At 29.5% G+C, this 22,255-nt stretch overlaps 2 protein-coding genes across 7 annotated transcripts in view; one reads left to right on the top strand and one right to left on the bottom strand.

Moving 5' to 3' along the window:
* The window catches only part of LOC111413469 (A kinase anchor protein rugose), a 391,387-nt gene that overhangs the window by 32,921 nt on the left and 336,211 nt on the right, over positions 1 to 22,255 (bottom strand). The gene's annotated exons all lie outside the window — the stretch shown is intronic.
* LOC111420082 (protein mab-21-like) lies at positions 19,153 to 20,635 on the top strand. Its single transcript, XM_023052985.2, has one exon. It carries the CDS (start codon positions 19,204 to 19,206, stop codon positions 20,299 to 20,301), a length of 1,098 nt encoding a protein of 365 aa, XP_022908753.1. The 5' UTR covers positions 19,153 to 19,203; the 3' UTR covers positions 20,302 to 20,635.

Here is a 22,255-nt window from a genome sequence, read left to right as displayed (position 1 = left end):
TCTCCCTGTCAAATACGAAAGTTATTAGTGCAAGAAATATTTGCGTGTTTTCATCGGTAGGGGCTTTTCCAGGTGCGTTTTTCTTACAGACGCTGATAGATATTGGCGGACGAAAACTTGAATAAGATAGTCCAAGGTCAGCTCTTTCCGAATATGTAAGCCATTTATTGAATTTCCATCTGGTAACGGCTGCACAAGGCCGTGAAGTTTGGTAATTCTGAGGTAAATTAAATGCACGTTTCTTATTTTTTCTTTCTCTTATTATCAACATATCTGACGAAAATCGGTTTATGATAAAGAAAAGACCAAGCTTTCCAACCGTGTGCTTAGTTTTTCGCTATCTTTCTAGATAACGAAGATATGGGCCCTAGAAGTAGGTGGAAATATAAAGGAAAAAATTTGTTGCTGAGCGATTTGTTGCTATCGTCTCGCCGGTTCTTAAAAATAATAAAACTACAAGTTTATTACTTAACCATGTAAAAAGAAAATTTAGTATTTGCACAACGAATCCAACGCAACCATTCGCAGTAAAACAGATGGCCCATAACAATAAAGAGTCCGGATTCCGCGAACCCGCTTTTACGCGATCGTTGAGAAGAACGGGCGAAAACGACGACACCCCGCGTGGTACACGTGGAATTCTGGAATGTTTTTTCAAGACCATCAATTATAGGTGTCAATTAGTGAGTCCATTGGTACAAAATCTATCTGCATTTTTTAGAAAACGAAAATAATGTTTTTTTTGTGGTCGCGCAGGTAGCTAAACATACGATAACACCTAAAATCTCTAAAATTGTTAAATTTTCAAAGTTGTGGGAAAGACCAAAACGAAGCAGATCGAAGCGAGTTGCTATGGGAACCACGAGTCTGCGTGGTTTATCTCGGTTTGAGTTGGCAGTCGCGAGGGAGTCGACTAAATCAGACCTTAATGGTTGTTTTTAGGGCGAAACTCCCCCCATTTACTAATGCGACTGGTATAATTCATAACGGCGATTGTTTGTGTTACGGATTTTTGGATGCATGGGGGTGAGGGTGGTTGAAATCGAATTTTGATGGGGATTTTGAAGATTAATCAACTGAAATATTGATTTATTTTTGAGATTTTGACGAAAAAACACATCAAATTTAAGATACACTGCTGGCACGTTAATTATCCATATATCGAACTATAACGGCATTTTAACATAATTTTTGATTTCTTTGTATTGACTTATACTGTATCGTTTGTAATGGCTTCGTTGTAGTAACATTTTATAGCTGCTTAAATTGTTGTACGTCTTTTTTCGCAAATATGTTTACTATAAGTTGGACAATAATTAGCACACCCTGACATTGGTAATATCTGTTCAGTATGAAGTTCGTATTGATAGTAGAATTTGATTTAAAAGCAGTATAAATGTCAGTTAAGCCAATTTAAACGAAAATTGTTTAAACATCATTGAGATGGGATGTAAAAAAGATGTTTGAGAAAGAGAAAAATATAAGTAAAATTCAAAAATGATCAAGACACAGAAAAACCTGAAAACGGAAGATTCCCTAATTGTCCGACAGGTGCTCAAAGATCCTTCCGTTACTTCTTCACAGATAAGAGCCAGAGTGTAGCAGGAATATGATGTCAACATTGCAAGTAAGACTATCAGACAACGACTTCTCGAAAACAATCTCTGGAACTGCTAAAGTTTAAAAAAATTTGTAAAAAGCCATATTGAATTTCTTCCCTTTTTCTGGAATTGCGTAATTTGGAGCGACGAATCTAAATTCAATCTACACAGACCTAATGGTAGATGTTACGTGCGACGTACTCCAAATAAGCAGTTAGAACCAAAGTACACGACAAAAACAGTGAAATTGCTTCGATTTTATGCACTTTTAACTAAATGTGCTAATTAGATTGCCACCCCTGTATAACAAAGAGATTAAAAGCAATTGAAAAGAAATTTAATCTAGTTTTAGTGTGCATAAAATTATTTTTTAGTTTCTAATAACACCGTCGTTTTGATTTTTTGAATTCTAACTATGCTCGTTTTAGGAAAATTCGGAAAAGTTGAAATTAAAAAAGTCGTATCTCAAAAACTAATAGAGATATCGTAATGAGTTAAAATGCATTTTAAAGTAAATATAGACTAGTTTTAATGTTCAAGAAATAATTTCTTAGTTCCCATAAAATTCGTTGTTATTAAGCTTTGAATACGACTCTGTATCCTCAATTGAGGTTACACTAAAAAAGGTGGAAATTAAGAAAATCGTATCTCAAAAACTAATTGAGATATAATAAGGAGATAAAAAACATTTGAAAGGAAATTTAATCTAGTTTTAGTGTGCATAAAATTATTTTTTAGTTTCTAATAACACCGTCGTTTTGATTTTTTGAATTCTAATTATGCTCGTTTTAGCAAAATTCGGAAAAGTAGAAATTGAAAAAATCGTATCTCAAAAACTAATAGAGATGTCATAATGAGTTAAAATTCATTTTAAAGTAAATTTAGACTAGTTTTAGTGTTCAAGAAATAATTTCTTAGTTCCCATAAAATTCGTTGTTAATAAGCTTTGAATACGACTCTGTATTTTCAATTGACGTTACACTGAAAAAGATGGAAATTAAAAAAATCGTATCTCAAAAACTAATTGAGATATAATAGCGAGATAAAAAGCAATTGAAAGGAAATTTAATCTAGTTTTAGTGTGCATAAAATTATTTCTTAGATCGCAATAACACCAGAGTTTTGTTTTTTGAATCTATGTACGCTTGTTTTAGCAACATTGTTAAAAGTAGAAATAAAAAAAAAATCATATCTCATAAACTAATTGAGACATAATAACGAAATAAAAAATATTTGAAAGCACATTTAATCTAGTTTTAGTACACTAGAAATTATTTCTAACTGTAAAAAAAAGAGAGAATGAGTTAAAATATGGTTGGATGATATGGTTTCGAAACTTACAAAATTATTAAAACAGCTGGAAAAATTGGACTAACGAGAATATGAAACATCGTGGTTGGGAAAGAGATGGCGTATGCGTTAAAACTACTTAAGAGATATGGGAAAATTATTTTATGAAATTTAAGAAAAAATGAATACAAATTCTTTAGACTTATGGAATTTCCTAACAAGTTTCAGATTATTTATATCTATTTTATGGTTAAAGTTGTGAATGTGTTTGTAAACTGCAGAATTGTCTTTCGTTAGGTGTTCTTTAAATCTTGTGAGTATACTACGTCCAGTCTGACCAATGTACAACATATCGCATTCGGAACATTTTATTTCATAAATGCCACTCAGTTCCTTTTCTTTAAATTTATGTTTATTGTTAAAAAGATGTTTATAAATTTTATTTTCAGAGTTAAAAGAAGTGGTGATGCCAAATTTTGAAAGGTTTTGATTAAAAGATTTTGTTCGGGAGGGATGAAAAGGTACGAAAATAAACTTTTGAAATCGCTTATGGCGAGGATACACCAATTTATTGATATGTAATTTGTGGACGTTTAGATAGATGTTTAGATTTTTTGAATTTCTAGGATGGTGTCTCTATCATTAAGGGATACACAATATAATCTGTTAAAGAAAAATTTAAAGCTCGCTGTTTTTTAGGGAAAAATAAGAAAATTTGATGAATTTCGTTGTTTTAGTAGTTAATGGTAACACTTCGGATTCGGAGCATGCTACAAAAAAATATTTGTAATAATAGTTATAGGAAATTTTATTCCTAACAATATTGCTCTCTTGTACTTTTGCTCTCAGATGCGTCAATATCGATAAAAATACGAAAATATGAAAATTTGATGAATTTCATTGATTTAGTAGTTAATGGTAACACTTCGGAATGGGAGCATGCTACAAAAAAATATTTGTAATAATAGTTATAGGAAATTTTATTCCTAACAATATTGCTCTCTTGTACTTTTGCTCTCAGATGCGTCAATATCGAGAAAAATACGAAAATATGAAAATTTGATGAATTTCGTTGATTTAGTAGTTAATGGTAACACTTCGGAATCGGAGCATGCTACAAAAAAATATTTGGAATAATAGTTATAGGAAATTTTATACTTAGCAATATTGCTCTCTTTCACTTTTGCTCTCAGATGGGTCAATATCGAGAAAATACGAAAATATGAAAATTTGATGAATTTCGTTGTTTTAGTAGTTAATGGTAACACTTCGGAATCGAAGCATGCTACAAAAAAATGTTTGTAATAATAGTTATAGGAAATTTTATTCCTAACAATATTGCTTTCTTGTACTTTTGCTCTCAGATGCGTCAATATCGATAAAAATACGAAAATATGAAAATTTGATGAATTTCGTTGTTTTAGTGATTAGTCGTAACACTTCGGAATCGGAGCATGCTACAAAAAAATATTTGTAATAATAGTTATAGGAAATTTTATTCCTAACAATATTGCTCTCTTGTACTTTTGCTCTCAGATGCGTCAATATCGATAAAAATACGAGAATATGAAAATTTGATGAATTTCGTTGGTTTAGTAGTTAATGGTAACACTTCGGAATCGGAGCATGCTACAAAAAAATATTTGGAATAATAGTTATAGGAAATTTTATTCCTAACAATATTGGTCTGATGTACTTTTGCTCTCAGATGCGTCAATATCGATAAAAATACGAAAATATGATAATTTGATGAATTTCGTTGGTTTAGTAGTTAATGGTAACACTTCGGAATCGGAGCATGTTACAAAAAAATATTTGTAATAATAGTTATAGGAAATTTTATTCCTAACAATATTGGTCTGATGTACTTTTGCTCTCAGATGCGTCAATATTGATAAAAATACGAAAATATGAAAATTTGATGAATTTCGTTGTTTTAGTAGTTAATGGTAACACTTCGGAATGGGAGCATGCTACAAAAAAATATTTGGAATAATAGTTATAGGAAATTTTATTCCTAACAATATTGCTCTCTTGTACTTTTGCTCTCAGATGCGTCAATATCGATAAAAATACGAAAATATGAAAATTTGATGAATTTCGTTGTTTTAGTAGTTAATGGTAACACTTCGGAATCGGAGCATGTTACAAAAAATCTTTTAGAACAAAAGTTGTAGCAAATTTTATTCTTAGCAATATTGCTCTCTTTCACTTTTGCTCTCAGATGGGTCAATATCGAGAAAAATACGAAAATAGCAAAATTTGATGAATTTCGTTGCTTTACAAGTTGTTATGGTAGCACCATGGATTGAGAGCATATTAGAAAAAAACTTTTAGAGTAAAAGTTGTAGCAAATTTTATTCTTATTTAGTTCCCCATAACACCGAAGTTTTGATTGTTTGATTTTAACTTTGCTTGTTTTAGCAACATTTGGAAAAGTGAAAATTAAAAAAATCGTATCTCAATAACTAATTGAAGGATAGCATTTGAAAGGAATTAATGTGTTTAAAATTATTTCTTAGTTCCCATAAAATTTGTAGCTTTGAGCACAACTCCGTACTTAATTAATCGAGATATCTGAGCTTTATCAAATCAAAAAGGAGGATTTGCAGATGTCTTTCAAAGATGATAAGTGAAAGGAATGATAAATATGTGAGTAAGAGTGTATTTAATGAATTTCATGCATAATGTATTAATTTGTTTTAATTTAAACGCGCAAAATGTGCACAGTTTGGGGTCATTAAAAGATATGATAAACCGTTTGGAAACGATGCTAATGAAGTCACTTAGACAGCCCCATTTACTAATCTAATATTAGAATAATTCATTAGGTTATCTTCTTGGTGCCGGCGTCTCTTTGCAGAGTCTAAAAGGTATCCGTGGTCTCTCACAAACCGAAAGTGCCTCGTAAATAACATCAGTTCACACTCTCCCAACACACTTGAACAGCATTGCTCTTTGAATCCGGTGCGGGTTAGCTTGTATACACACCGAAAAAATAACCCGTATTTTCGTTTTAACGCGCCATAAAATTGTAAAGAAGATCGTTTAGGTTATCGCCGGATTTGTCGCGTTTTGTATCTTTCAAATTTATTTCAATACATTTTTTTTTCAGTTTTCATTTTCTCGATTCTAATTCGGAAGGCTACCGAAATACGCTTTGAAAAGAAAATTTAATACGACGTTTAAATCATTGAGTTTATTGGACACGTCAGGTGTTGCCGTTTCCATCATCTATTTTTATAATCTCCTCTCTACGGACGTTGAAGGTTAAGAACCTCGAAATGGAGTGTTATGGTTTTTGTATTAATTAAAACTTTGGGACGAAAAAATCGCTTAATAAGGTCATCGATGATTTATATCACGTTTTTATTACTTTCAATAAAAATCCTTGATTTATATTTGAATCGAAGATGTTTTGGAATATTTTTGGTTATTATTGCATAATAAAATGTTTCAAGGATTTAATGAATCTTGACGTTTTCTTCCTAAGTAGGTACAAAAATAAGATATATGTGATTCGGGAACCACCTAATTAGGTAATTACTTGTAATTTGAACTTTGCGGTGGGGTTTTGGCGTTCCAAAGGAAAACGTCCGTGTCCTCATCCGCATATTTTCACTAATATAACTACAACCACATGGTTTCGCGTTACATTTTAACTTGACAGGCGTTCTAAATTTTAGGGGAGGTCCGGATGTCATCAACTTAAACATTTATTTTTCAAATTTAAAAATTAATTGTTTGTGTATCTAGATATATATAAATCTAGAATTGGAATATAAAGCAGAATATATAATGAAGATATATGAATATATATAAATATAAAATAAATATATACAGGGTGATTTATAACATATGGAGCAGATTAAACTGGAGATATTTTCTCAATAATGTTTTGACCACAACTTAATAATCACAAAGATATAGAACGTTAAAGTTGAATGAGCATTTCTTATTATATACGGTATTACACAACGTTTAGATTCAAACTGAGAATATTTTGGGGTTACTTAAACAGTGCATAATTAACAAAAATAATAAAATCTTTGTAATTTAGCAGTTACGGCTATTTAAAAATTTGTTAAAACGCTCAAACTGTGTTGTTTGGTTGAATCCAGCTGATTTGGTTACTTAGCAACGGACAAGTATTTTAATTATTCTTTACTGAATATCAGCGATTCTCAAAAATGGATCTTAAATTATTTAAAAAATTAACATGCGATATCTATGTAACTATTAAGTTTTTAAAAAAACATTATCTCTTCAATTTGACCCCAACCCAACCCTTTTAGTCTGCACCGTGTGTTATAAATCACCCTGTATAAAGATATACAGTGTCCGCCAAAAAGTCAGCAACACCCGTTTCATTTCTCTTCCATTGCATCTACATTAGTTTATGTGGGAAGTTCATATCAATCTTTCGATCTAAAGTATTTTCAAAATGGTAGCCACTTCCGGTCTCCCGGAAGTAGACCACAACTTCGTTGTTTTAAATGGAATGCTATAGTTTTTATTGTACCTTTTAATTATATGCGAAAAAATAAGTTGACTTTGATAAAAGTTGTTGGTACTTAGCGCTTTTCGTTTTCGAGTTATTTTGATTTAAAATTTTTCTTGGCAATTTTCACCATGCTCTTTAAAACTCCATATCTCAGCAAACGTTCATTCAAAAAAGCTCTAAATTGGTACGATTACTCTTCAAATACTGTCAAATAAATCGTCAGCCAGCTAAGGGGATGAAATTTGGTTTTTTTATAAGAACTTTTTAACGCTATGGAATATTAACATAAAAAAATATGGGTTTTAAAGCTCATTCTTTAGTGGTACTTTTTTGTCTCTTTAGTATTTTCCTTCAAGTTTTTTTACTAAATCCTAATAAGTGCACAACTTCTATAGCCAACACATTTCAGTACAATGTAGCATATTTTATTTTTTTACGCTAGGAAAAAACTAAAGAGACAAAAAACTACCAATAATGAATAAGCTTTACAACCCATATTTTTTTTATGTTAATAATCCATAGCATTAAAAAGTTGTTATAGGAAAATGTATATAAATATAAAATAAATATATACAGGGTGTGTCAAATGTCTGGAATATAGCTTATAGCTTATAATATATATAAGAAAAATGTTTTAAATAAAAAATTCTTTATTAATCTTATTAATCTTAATTAAACGAACGAATAACATTTGAGTTAGGCTCATTTGATAGAGATTACTTTTCTCTTTACGATGACGTAAAATTTTTGTACCCTTACATGAGAAAATTATTGTTTTCTGAAATAAAAACAATTGAATGCTTTCTTATTACGGCAAATAAAATATGAAACAACTTTTGTATAAAATGTTTTTTTATAAAGTTGATACGTACCACGACAAATTTTCTTATCCAAAAACATCAATTTACTGATTTTGGAGATTTTATGGTTTGTAGCTAAAGATACAAAACAGTTGGATAAAAATTGTTTATGGATCATGTTTTTGTGATGTATTATGAACAATTTTTATTAAAATCATTCTCATCTACAATTTTAAATTTTTGAGATAAAACCCATTTGATTGTTAAAAGTGTCAAATTCGAAAAGTTACGGACTTTAAATCTATTAAGTTGGTAATACTTATACTTAGATTATAAACACTTGCGGATAATGTTGTATTGATTCATTACCAACTATTTTCATTCACAACATTTTTTCCTAACATTTCTAATTTTCAACATGAATCTAAGTTTTTATCCAAAAACATCGATTTACTACTTATTTTGAGATTTTTATGGTTTATAACTAAAGGTTAATAACAATTGGAGAGAAATCGTTTATGGATTATATCTCTGTGATGCATTATAAACAATTTTTATCAAAATCATTCTCATCCACAATTTATAATTTTTGAGATAAAACCCATTTTATAGCTTAATGTGTTAAATTTGATATGTTTCATATTTTAATTCCGCTACGTTGGTAACAGTGATAATTGAGTAATAAGCATTTGTGAATAATGTTGTATCTGTTTAATACCAACAATTTTCACACACAACATTTTTTCCTAACATTTTTAATTTTCTAGATGAACCTAAGTTTTTATTAAAAAACATCGATTTACTGATTTTGGGCATTTTATGGTTTATAACTAAAGATTAATAACAATTGGAGAGAAATCGTTTATGAATTATATCTCTACGATGTATTATGAACATTTTTTATCAAAATCATTCTCATCAACGAGTTATAATTTTTGAGATAAAACCCATTTTATAGCTTAATGTGTTAAATTTGATATGTTTCATATTTTAATTCCGCTACGTTGGTAACAGTGATAATTGGGTAATAAGCATTTGCGAATAATGTTGTATCTGTTTAATACCAACAATTTTTATATACAACATTTTTTAATAACATTTTTAATTTTCAAGATGAACCTAAGTTTTTATTCAAAAACATCGATTTACTGATTTTGGGCATTTTATAGTTTATAACTAAAGATTAATAACAATTGGAGAGAAATCGTTTATGGATTATATCTTTATGATATATTATGATCAATTTTTATCAAAATCATTCTCATCTACAATTTATAATTTTTGAGATAAAACCCATTTTATAGCTTAATGTGTTAAATTTGATATGTTTCATATTTTAATTCCGCTGCGTTGGTAACACTGATAATTAGGTAATAAGCATTTGTGAATAATATTGTATCAGTTCATTACCAACAATTTTCATCCACAACACTTTTTCCTAACATTTTTAATTTTCGAGGTGAACCTAAGTTTTTATTCAAAAACATCGATTTACTGATTTTGGGCATTTTATGGTTTATAACTAAAGATTTATAACAATTGGAGAAAAATCGTTTATGGATTATATTTCTATGATGTATTATGAACAATTTTTATCAAAATCATTCTCATCCACAATTTATAATTTTTGAGATAAAACCCATTTTATAGCTTAATGTGTTAAATTTGATATGTTTCATATTTTAATTTCGCTACGTTGGTAACACTGATAATTAGGTAATAAGCATTTGTGAATAATATTGTATCAGTTCATTACCAACAATTTTCATCCACAACACTTTTTCTTAACATTTTTAATTTTCAACATGAATCTAAATTTTTATCCACAAAACATCGATTTACTGATTTTGAGAATTTTATGGTTTATAACTAAAGATTAATAACAATTGGAGAGAAATCGTTTATGGATTATGTTTCTATGATGTGTTATGAACAATTTTTATCAAAATCATTCTCATCCACAAGTTATAATTTTTGAGATAAAACCCATTTTATAGCTTAATGTGTTAAATTTGATATGTTTTATATTTTCATTCCGCTACGTTGGTAATAGTGATAATTAGGTAATAGGTATTTGTGAATAATGTTGTATCAGTTCATTACCAACAATTTTCATCCACAACACTTTTTCCTAACGTTTTTAATTTTCGAGATGAACCTAAGTTTTTATCCAAAAACATCGATTTACAGATTTTGGACATTTTATAGTTTATAACTAAAGATTAATAACAATTCGAGAGAAATCGTTTATGGATTATGTTTCTATGATGTATTATGAACAATTTTTATCAAAATCATTCTTATCTACGAGTTATAATTTTTGAGATAAAACCCATTTTATAGCTTAATGTGTTAAATTTGATATGTTTCATATTTTAATTCCGCTACGTTGGTATCAGTGATAATGGGGTAATGAGCATTTGTGAATAATGTTGTATCTGTGTAATACCAACAATTTTTATATACAACATTTTTTAATAACATTTTTACTTTTCGAGATGAACCTATGTTTTTATCCAAAAACATCGATTTACTGATTTTGGGCATTTTATGGTTTATAACTAAAGATTTATAACAATTGGAGAGAAATTGTTTATGGATTATGTTTCTATGATGAATTATGAACAATTTTTATCAAAATCATTCTCATCCACAATTTATAATTTTTGAGATAAAACTCATTTTATAGCTTAATGTGTTAGATTTGATATGTTTTATATTTTAATTCCGCTACGTTGGTAACAGTGATAATTGGGTAATAAGCATTTGCGAATAATGTTGTATCTGTTTAATACCAACAATTTTTACATACAACATTTTTTAATAACATTTTTAATTTTCGAGATGAACCTCAGTTTTTATCCAAAAACATCGATTTCCTGATTTTGGGCATTTTATGGTTCATAACTAAAGATTAGTAACAATTGGAGAGAAATCATTTATGCATTATATCTCTATGATGTATTATGAACAATTTTTATCAAAATCATTCTCATCCACAAGTTATAATTTTTGAGATAAAACCCATTTTATAGGTTAATGTGTTAAATTTGATATGTTTTATATTTTAATTCCGCTACGTTGGTAATAATGATAATTGGGTAATAACCATTTGTGAATAACGTTGTATCAGTTCATTACCAACAATTTTCAACCACAACATTTTTTCCTAACATTTTTAATTTTCGAGATGAACCTAAGTTTTTATTCAAAAACATCGATTTAGAGATTTTGGACATTTTATGGTTTATAATTAAAGATTAATAACAATTAGAGAGAAATCGTTTATGGATGAATGTTGATGGGTTATGTTGAAATAGGACATGTTCATTAACTTTTTTTTTTGGTAATTCTATTAGCTATCATATGTCAAAGTTTGATGGTGAACTATATAATAAATATATATATATATATATAAATATAAAGTAAATATATATAAAGATATATATAAATCTAAAATGGGAATCAAAGGAACCGCTAAAGCAGAAGATAAAAAAAGAGCAAGCACACAAAACCGTCGAAGGAATGAAGATGTTTCCAACCGGATAATCCATCAATAGAAAACCTCTCGTAACGACAAAGAGCCGTCGTTGGGTTATGTTGCAAGTCACAATACCCCTCCTAAGAGTACCTGGTGGGTTTACTTTACCATTTAAGGCCCGTGCCTATTGTATATTCGCTTTGTCGGTGAGCGTTTATGCTCCATTACATTTCTTTCATTTCAAAGTACCAACTCGCTTTGCGTCTTTTTGTACAATTTTCATTTTAATTTCTAAGAACCGCTTGAAAACTAGCAAGATCTTGATAAGAACCACGTCCCATCGTGACTTATCTTCGTCGGTTTTCGTCTCCGAATATCTAAAAAGTCCACGGCACAAGTTACGCTTATTGTAGATGCATATCTCGCACGGTCTTCTTGCTGTTTTATTGCCGGTGGTGAGACAGAAGGACGATGAGGATAAATTCTAATGGGAGGCGACCAAAGTGTCCTTTGTCACGTGGACTGGCGCCAACCTGCTAAGACAGGTTTCGAAATTTATAACTGATTATCTTTAGGGGGTTACAAGAAAATGTGTTCACCAATTCTTCGAATACAAAAAGAATTTTACCAACAATTATTATTTATAAAACCGCCAAGTCACGATCAAGACTCATTAGAAAAAAAAAAAAAACAATATGGCTGAAATTTATGAATCTTAACCGTGACAAGTTATGCAGGCAGCAGGAACGTTTTTGTCCAATGGAACTGGGCCGCGCGTGTTCTCGACTCCACCTTGTGGGGCTTACTCCTCCAGGTGTGAACGTGTTCGTTATCTCGCGTGACATTGTTTCCGCATCCCATTTTAAAAAAGTACCAAGTCCCCCGCAACTTCACTAATTAATGACCACCCTGACTCTTAATTGATCTTAACGTCGCGAAGTATCGTCCTCGTAAATTTGCTAATCTTTCGATGATCCGATACGAACCCCGATGATGCTAATGTGGCAGTTTCGTGCTGCGAGTACTTCTTGATTAATGTTACGTTTTAAAAATACGCATAAGAGAAATTTCATTAATATTCTTCACTCGACATCATACATAAAAAAAAAGAAAAATTTGTTGATCTCTTTCGACATATATTTATAATGTTTGTTGTGTATGATGTTAACGACCTTTTCAAAAGACAGCCGCCGCTGCATAATAAAAATTAGTAAACGCGTCATGCGAGCTAATATTTATCTGCGCCTTAAAAACGTATTTGCCGGTCGAATACCAAATCACTTTTGAATATTCAACGCGAGTACGCCTCGACATTTAATTGCGGCTTTGGTCCAGCTTTAAAGTGCAGAAATGCATACTTAACAGTCGCGTTTTACGTTTTCTTACACCTTATTTAACTTATTTTATTACAGCGGCGGTTCAATTAGAAATGGGGATTTTTCCGTTAACGAAGTAGATATCAAATTACGGGACGAGGCTATATCTCACGCACAATGCTTCGCCTCTTGGAAATGTCGACGGATAATACCGCCATATGATCTGCTGACGTTTAGGATATAGATGCAAATGGGGCACTTCTTGAGGCGCCAAGTGCTCTTAGGCCTCGTGTCGCTTAAGGACTTCCTCTGTGGTAAATTAGATTTATGCGTCTCGACTGGCTTCGGATGTGCGCCATTTACCTCTGAACGTGCCTTGAGTTATTGCTAACAGACATGCACTACTACCCTATCGATTCCACTGCAATATCTTTCTTCAAATTTAAATTGAATAGAATTTTTTTCTTTATTTAGTTTCAAGACTTCTGGAGGAAAACATCAAGTAATAAATAACTATCAAGTTTGAAATAGAAATGGTGAAAACGTTCCTAATAAATCTTTGTCTTGTAGCGATTGGTGCTGTCAATAGATCTAGAAATCATTTCCATAATGATTCACGTCGCAGCCATTGTTTGCATCTCTTGGAAGTCTTAGTTTATGTCCTTGCTCAAAATCACAACTAAAAGAATCACGTCAAAATCAAAATTTTTGCCAAGATAATTGCCCCATACAACCCAGATAAATAGTGGTTAAAAAGAATCGAACACTGTAATGGAGGTTGAAGTCAAGAATGAAAAATTACAATGCTGTAATAGTTATTTATCTACGACTGCTTGGATAAGTCATCATTACCGCACTCATTTGAGTTACGTAATGAAGTTCATTACCGTATTGGTTTCATTACGTAACGTATTTTTAGCCTAATCAGAACAGACTTAATTTATTGAATCGAGCAACAATACAAAAGAAAAAGTGTTATCTACTTACAGAGAAACAATACTATTTATTATAAACATTAATTGCTTGTTTAAAGTGTTGTTGAAATTGATTTTTTAGGAATTTTTAGCAGTCGTAGATAAAATGCTGTATATCACACGTGGGCTAGAGCATAATTACAGTACTCGTGTGATTATATGAGTACTGTAATTCTCCACGCTCGTACTGTAATTATGTGTCTAGCCCACTTGTAATATAAAATTATTGAAGACGTCCTCGAAGTTTTTGTTTTATTCAAAAACGTAAAAGATCAATTTACAGATTTTGGGGGATTTTATGGTTTGTAACTTATGATACAAAATAAGTTGATTAAAATTGTTTATTGATTGTGTTTTTGTGATATATTATGAACATTTTTTATTAAAATGATTCTCATTTACTATTTTAAATTTTTGAGATAAAACTCATTTCATTGTTAAAAGTGTCAAATTCGAAATGTTTCGGATTTTAAATTCGTTAAGTTGGTAATAAATATACATGGATTATAAATGTTTGCAGATAATGTTGTGTTGATTCATTACCAACAATTTTCATCCACAACATTTTTTCTTAACCCTTTTAATTTTCTAGTTGTAAAAAATTTTTGTATCCAAAAACATCAATATATTGATTTTGGAGATTTTATGGTTTGTAACTAAAGATACAAAACAGTTGGATTAAAATTGTTTATTGATTGTGTTTTTGTGATGTATTATGAACAATTTTTATTAAAATCATTCTCATCCAAAATTTTTACTTTTTGAAATAAACCAAATTTTATTGTTAAAAGTGTTAAATTTGAAATGTTTCGGATTTTAAATCCGGTAAGTTGGTAATAATTCTACTTGGATTGTAAATGTTTGTAGATAAAGTTGTGTTGCTTCATTACCAACAATTTTCATATACAACATTTTTTCTTAACATTTTTAATTTTCTAGATGTAACCTAAGTTTTTATCCAAAAACATCTATTTACTGATTTTAGGATTTCATGGTTTATAACTAAAGATACAAAACAATTGGATAAAAATTGTTTACGGATTATCTTTTTGTGATGTATTATGAACAATTTTTATTAAAATCATTTTCATCTACCATTTTAAATTTTTGAGATAAAACTCATTTTAATCAAATTCATTCTCATCAAATTCGAAAAGTTACGGACTTTAAATCCATTAAGTTGGTAATAATTATACTTTGATTATAAACACTTGTGGATAATGTCGTATTGATTCATTATCAACAATTTTCATCCACAACATTTTTTCCTAACATTTTTAATTTTCTAGATGTAAAATAAGTTTTTATCCAAAAACATCGATTTACTGATTTTGGAGATTTTATGGTTTATAACTAAAGATACAAAACAATTGGATAAAACTTGTTTATGGATTATGTTTTTGTGATGTATTATGAACAATTTTTATTAAAATCATTTTCATCGACTATTTTAAATTTTTGAAATAAAACTCATTTTATTGTTAAAAGTGTCAAATTCGAAAAGTTACGAACTTTAAATCCGTTAAGTTGGTAATAATTATACTTGGATTATAAACGCTTGCGGATAATGTTGTATTGATTCATTACCAACAATTTTCATCTACAACATTTTTTCCTAACATTTTTAATTTTCGACATGAACCTAAGTTTTTATCCAAAAACATCGATTTACTGATTTTAGGATTTCATGGTTTATAACGAAAGATACAAAACAATTGGATAAAAATTGTTTACGGATTATGTTTTTGTGATGTATTATGAACAATTTTTATTAAAATTATTCCCATCTACCATTTTAAATTTTTGAGATAAAACTCATTTTATTGTTAAAAGTGTCAAATTCGAAAAGTTATCTACGGGTTTTTATATCCGTTAAGTTGGTAATAATTATTATACTTGGATTATAAACACTTGCGGATATTGTTGCAGTGATTCATTACCAACAATTTTCATCCACAACACTTTTTCCTAACATTTTTAATTTTCGAGATGAACCTAAGTTTTGATCCAAAAACATCGATTTACTGATTTTAGGATTTCATGGTTTATAACTAAAGATACAAAACAATTGGATAAAAATTATTTACGGATTATCTTTTTGTGATGTATTATGAACAATTTTTATTAAAATTATTCCCATCTACCATTTTAAATTTTTAAGATAAAACTCATTTCATAGTTAAAAGTGTCAAATTTGAAAAGTTACGGACTTTAAATCTATTAAGTTGGTAATAATTATACTTGGATTATAAACGCTTGCGAATAATGTTGTATTGATTCATTGCCAACAATTTTCATCCATAACATTTTTTCCTAACATTTTTAATTTTCTAGATGAACCTAAGTTTTTATCCAAAAACATCGATTTACCGATTTTGAAGATTTTATGGTTTATAACTAAAGATACAAAACAGTTGGATAAAAATTGTTTACAGATTATGTTTTTGTGATGTATTATGAACAATTTTTATTAAAATTATTCCCATCTACCATTTTAAATTTTTAAGATAAAACTCATTTCATTGTTAAAAGTGTCAAATTTGAAAAGTTACGGACTTTAAATCTATTAAGTTGGTTATAATTATACTTGGATTATAAACGCTTGCGAATAATGTTGTATTGATTCATTGCCAACAATTTTCATCCATAACATTTTTTCCTACCATTTTTAATTTTCGAGATGAACCTAAGTTTTTATCCAAAAACATCGATTTACTGATTTTAGGATTTCATGGTTTATAACTAAAGATACAAAACAATTGGATAAAAATTATTTACGGATTATCTTTTTGTGATGTATTATGAACAATTTTTATTAAAATCATATTCATCTACCATTTTAAATATTTGAGATAAAACTAATTTTATTGTTAAAAGTGTCAAATTCGAAAAGTTACGGACTTTAAATCCATTAAGTTGGTAATAATTATACTTGGATTATAAACACTAGCGGATAATGTTGTATTGAATCATTACCTACAATTTTCATCCACAACATTTTTTCCTAACATTTTTAATTTTCAAGATGAACCTAAGTTTCTATTCAAAAACATCGATTTTCGAGATTTTGGGCATTTTATCGTTTATAACTAAAGATTAATAACAATCAGAGAGAAATCGGTTATGGATTATATCTCTATGATCCATTATAAACAATTTTTATCAAAATTATTCTCATCCACAATTTATAATTTTTGAGATAAAACCTATTTTATAGCTTAAAGTGTTAAATTTGATATGTTTCATTATTTAATTCCGGTACGTTGGTAACAGTGATAATTAAGTAATAAGCATTTGTGAATAATGTTGTATCAGTTCATTATCAACAATTTTCATCCACATTTTTTCCTAACATTTTTAATTTTCGAGATGAACCTAAGTTTTTATTCAAAACATCGATTTTCGAGATTTGGTGCATTTTATGGTTTATAACTAAAGATTAATAACAATTGGAGAGAAATCGTTTATGGATTATGTTTCTATGATAAATTATGAACAATTTTTATCAAAATCATTCTCATCTACGAGTTATAATTTTTGAGATAAAACCCATTTTATAGCTTAATCTGTTAAATTTGATATGTTTTATATTTTAATTCCGCTACGTTGGTAACAGTGATAATTGCGTAAGAAGCATTTGTGAATAATGTTGTATCTGTTCATTACCAACAATTTTCATACACAACATTTTTTCCTAACATTTTTAATTTTCAAGATGAACCTAAGTTTTTATTCAAAAACATCGATTTTCGAGATTTTGGGCATTTTATGGTTTATAACTAAAGATTAATAACAATTGGAGAGAAATCGTTTCTGAATTATATCTCTACCATGTATTATGAACAATTTTTATCAAAATCATTCTCATCCACAATTTATAATTTTTGAGATAAAACCCATTTTAGTAGCTTAATGTGTTAAATTTGATATGATTCATATTTTAATTCCGCTACGTTGGTAACAGTGATAATTGGATAATAAGCATTTATGAATAATGTAATTACCAACAATTTTTATTCAGAACATTTTTTCCTAACATTTTTAATTTTCGAGATGAACCTAAGTTTTTATCCAAAAACATCGATTTAGACATTTTGGGCATTTTATGGTTTATAATTGCAGATTAATAACAATTGGAGCGAAATAGTTTATGGATTATGTCACTATGATGTATTATGAACAATTTTTATCAAAATCATTCTCACCCACCATTTTTAATTTTTGAGATAAAATCCATTTTATATTTTTATAGCCGAATGTGTCAAACTGCATATATTTCGTATTTTATTTCCGCTACGTTGGTAATAATGATAATTGGGTAATAAGCATTTGTGTATGTTGTATCAATTCATTACCAACATTTTCATCTATAACATTTTTAATTTTGAGGTTGCAACAAATTTTTTTTTATCAAACTAAAGATACAAAAAAACAGTTGGATAAAAATTGTTTACTGATTATGTTTTTGTGATGTATTATGAACAATTTTTATTTATGAATAATCTTGTATCAGTTCATTACCAACAATTTTCATCCGCAACATTCTTTCCTAGTCTTACTTTCAAGTTGTTATCAGCTTTTTTAACCAAACCAAGTTATTAATTGCTTGTAATCTGTATTCTATAAGTTGCTGATTTCAAGGAACTGGATAAATTCAATGTTTTTTTGATTGACTCAGTTTGTGATGAGCTTGTTTGAGAAGTGCAGTAGTTTTTTCGTCACAAATATTATCTTAGGTAATGAAGAGTTGCATAGAGCTATAACTTCAATGTTCAAGTTGTTTTTAGATCAATGTTAGACCTTGGCATAATTTTTGGCATAAACTGGAGACTCTCTCTGGTATTCCCCAACTTTGCAGAAAAATTTTCAAAGATGCCACAATGAAAAAATTGCTATATTTACCTTAACTATTCACTAATCCACGAAATAGAACAAAAAGATCAACTATTCCCAATACAACTACATAATACTATTTGTCTTCCTTCTAAACCTTTCCAAATTCTTTGGTAGGCGTCACCAGTAGCAGTTTCAAAGGCGTGCCCAAAAGGCGTTCCTGACAAAATCGATTTTCCAAGCCACTCCCGTCTCGTGCCTTTCATCCACGTTTTCCAATGCCCCACCACCATTCGAAAACGGTACACCTAAACTCCGGGCTCGTCCCACCCATAACTGAAGGCTCCGGAACCCGGAGCAGCTACCAGTTCATTGCAGGCGGCCGTACGGTGTGTCGAAAGGAGATGTTGGTCCCACCGGACATGTTGGCCGCCCAATCGAAGATGCTTTACCAAATAAATAAGTACTACGGTGAAAGGGTCCAAACAAGAATGGGAACCATCGCCAAAACGATACGCGAGGTGTGCAAAGTGGTTCAAGATGTACTCAAAGAGGTTGAGGTTCAAGAACCGAGATTTATCTCCTCGTTAACCGAATGTAATGGAAGATATGAAGGTTTGGAGGTGATTTCGCCGGGGGAATTCGAAGTTGTTCTTTATTTGAATCAAATGGGGGTGTTCAATTTCGTCGATGATGGAACTTTACCTGGTTGTGCTGTTTTGAAGTTAAGCGACGGAAGAAAACGTTCGATGTCGCTTTGGGTTGAGTTTATAACCGCTTCAGGTTATTTATCGGCGAGGAAGATTCGATCACGATTTCAAACTTTGGTGGCTCAAGCTTGTGATAAGTGTTCTTATAGGGATTCGGTGAAAATGATTGCGGACACAACAGAGGTAAAACTTAGAATTCGGGAACGTTACGTCGTTCAAATCACCCCTGCTTTTAAATGTTCCGGAGTTTGGCCAAGATCTGCGGCTCATTGGCCGATACCGCATATTCCTTGGCCACATCCGAATTTAGTAGCTGAAGTAAAAACGGAAGGATTCGATTTATTATCAAAAGAATCAATTGCTATGCAAGGAAAGCAATCGGCTATGGAAGGTGATGCTTGGGTTTTATCGTTTTTGGAGGCGGAAAATCGCCTTTTGCAAGGTGGTTGTAGAAGACGTTGTTTGAGTATGTTAAAAACTCTTAGAGATCGACATTTAGATCTTCCCGGGAATCCTGTTACTAGTTATCATATGAAAACGTTGCTTTTGTATGAGTGCGAAAAACATCCGAGGGAATCAGAATGGGATGAATCTTGTATCGCGGATAGAATAAACGGAATATTTTTGCAACTTATTTCTTGTTTACAATGCAAAAGATGCCCGCATTATTTTTTACCAAATCTCGATTTATTTAAAGGAAAATCACCAAGCGCGCTGGAAAACGCGTCGAAACAAGTTTGGAGGTTAACAAGGGAAATGTTAACAAACACCCGGTGTTTAGAAAAGCTTTAAATTTTCGTAACATTCCGATCTAAAATTTTTTCAAACTTTATTAATATTTAGATTGTACAAAGACTGTCGCAACGTATAGTATTTATTAAATAGTGCAATGTTATTGTAGATTTTATTAGGAAGGTGTGCGTTATAGGCCTAAATTTTGCTTTTCTCTAAACTGATTCGAAACGAGGAGAAGAGTGCCATATTTTGCGAATGTAGCTAACATTATAAGTGTACATAAAGAATTAAAAAAATTAATTTTATGTAAATATTTTTCGTATTTTTGTTATATTTACTCGCCCTGATTGTTGAGTGTATGTTGTTTTGTATTAAACTCGTTTTTAACTTATATTGTTGTTTTATTTTTAATAAAATTTCAACTAAGTAAGTATGAAATTAATAGTTTAATTTTATTAAAGAAAAACCTTCGCTTTAAATCGAACTTGTTAAATTTTAGTCGCTAAATTAAGTTAAGTGATAATTTCACGATTTTTTTTCAAAAAATTTTGATAATCTAACCCAACCTGTATCATATACCACTTTAAAGATATAACCTTCTATTTTAATTTGATACTAAATTATAAATAATCCTTCCACGATTTTTTAAGTTCCCACCTCTACTTTTAAGTTAAGAGAAAAATATAAAAATTTTATAATCTTTATCATCCAACGCAATAAGTGATATATATCATGTTATATATCATTTTAAAGAGGAATCTCTAACCTTTAATTTAAAACCAACCTCGTTTTATAATATTTTTAAATCATCCTTCCACGATTTTTTAAATTTAAGCTTGCATTTTGACGTTGTGTTGTTAAGTTGAAACGTAGTGATAATTTCACGAGTATTTTTCTAAAAAATTTTATAATCCAACCCAATATGTATCATATATCAATTTAAAGATAAAATCTTCAATTTTAATTTGATATCAACATCATTTCTTAATTTTCATAAATAATCCCTCCATGACTTTCTAAGTTCCGACCTTTACTTTTAAGTTAAGAGAAAAATGTAAAAATTTTATAATCTTTATCATCCAACGCAATAAGTGATATATATCATGTTATATATCATTTTAAAGAGGAATCTCTCACTTTTAATTTAAAACCAACCTCGTTTTATAATATTCTTAAATCATCCTTCCACGACTTTTTAAATTTAAGCTTGCATTTTGACGTTGTGAGGTTAAATTGAAACGTAGTGATAATTTCACGAGTATTTTTCTAAAAATTTTTATAATCCAACCCAATATGTATTATATATCAATTTAAAGATAAAATCTTCAATTTTAATTTGGTATCAAAATCATTTCTTAATTTTCATAAATAATCCCTCCACGATTTTCTAAGTTCCGACCTCTACTTTTAAGTTAAGAGAAATACGTAAAGATTTTATAATCTTTATTACCCAATACAATAAGTGATATATAACATGTTGTATATCATTTTAAAGAGGAATCTCTCACCTTTAATTTAAAATCAACCTCGTTTTATAATATTCTTAAATCATCCTTCCACGATTTTTTAAATTTAAGCTTGCATTTTGACGTTGTGAGGTTAAGTGATAACTTCACGATTCTTTTTCAAAAAAAATTTATAATCCAACCCGATATGTATCATATATCAATTTAAAGATAAAATCTTCAATTTTAATTTGGTATCAAAATCATTTCTTAGCTTTTATAAATAATCCTTCCACGACCTTCTAAGTTCCGACCTATACTTTTAAGTTAATAGAAAAATATAAAAATTTTATAAATTTATCATCCAACGCAATAAGTGATATATATCATGTTATATATCATTTTAAAGAGGAATCCCTCACCTTTAATTTAAAATCAACCTCGTTTTATAATATTCTTAAATCATCCTTCCACGATTTTTTAAATTTAAGCTTACATTTTGACGTTGTGAGGTTAAGTTGAAACGTAGTGATAAGTTTACGAGTATTTTTCTAAAAAATTATATA

The sequence above is a fragment of the Onthophagus taurus genome, chromosome 11 (genome assembly GCF_036711975.1).
Source record: "Onthophagus taurus isolate NC chromosome 11, IU_Otau_3.0, whole genome shotgun sequence".
Lineage (NCBI taxonomy): Eukaryota > Metazoa > Arthropoda > Insecta > Coleoptera > Scarabaeidae > Onthophagus > Onthophagus taurus.
The sequence above is the reverse complement of the archived record's forward strand: the minus strand, read 5'-3'. Positions and strand labels throughout refer to the sequence as shown.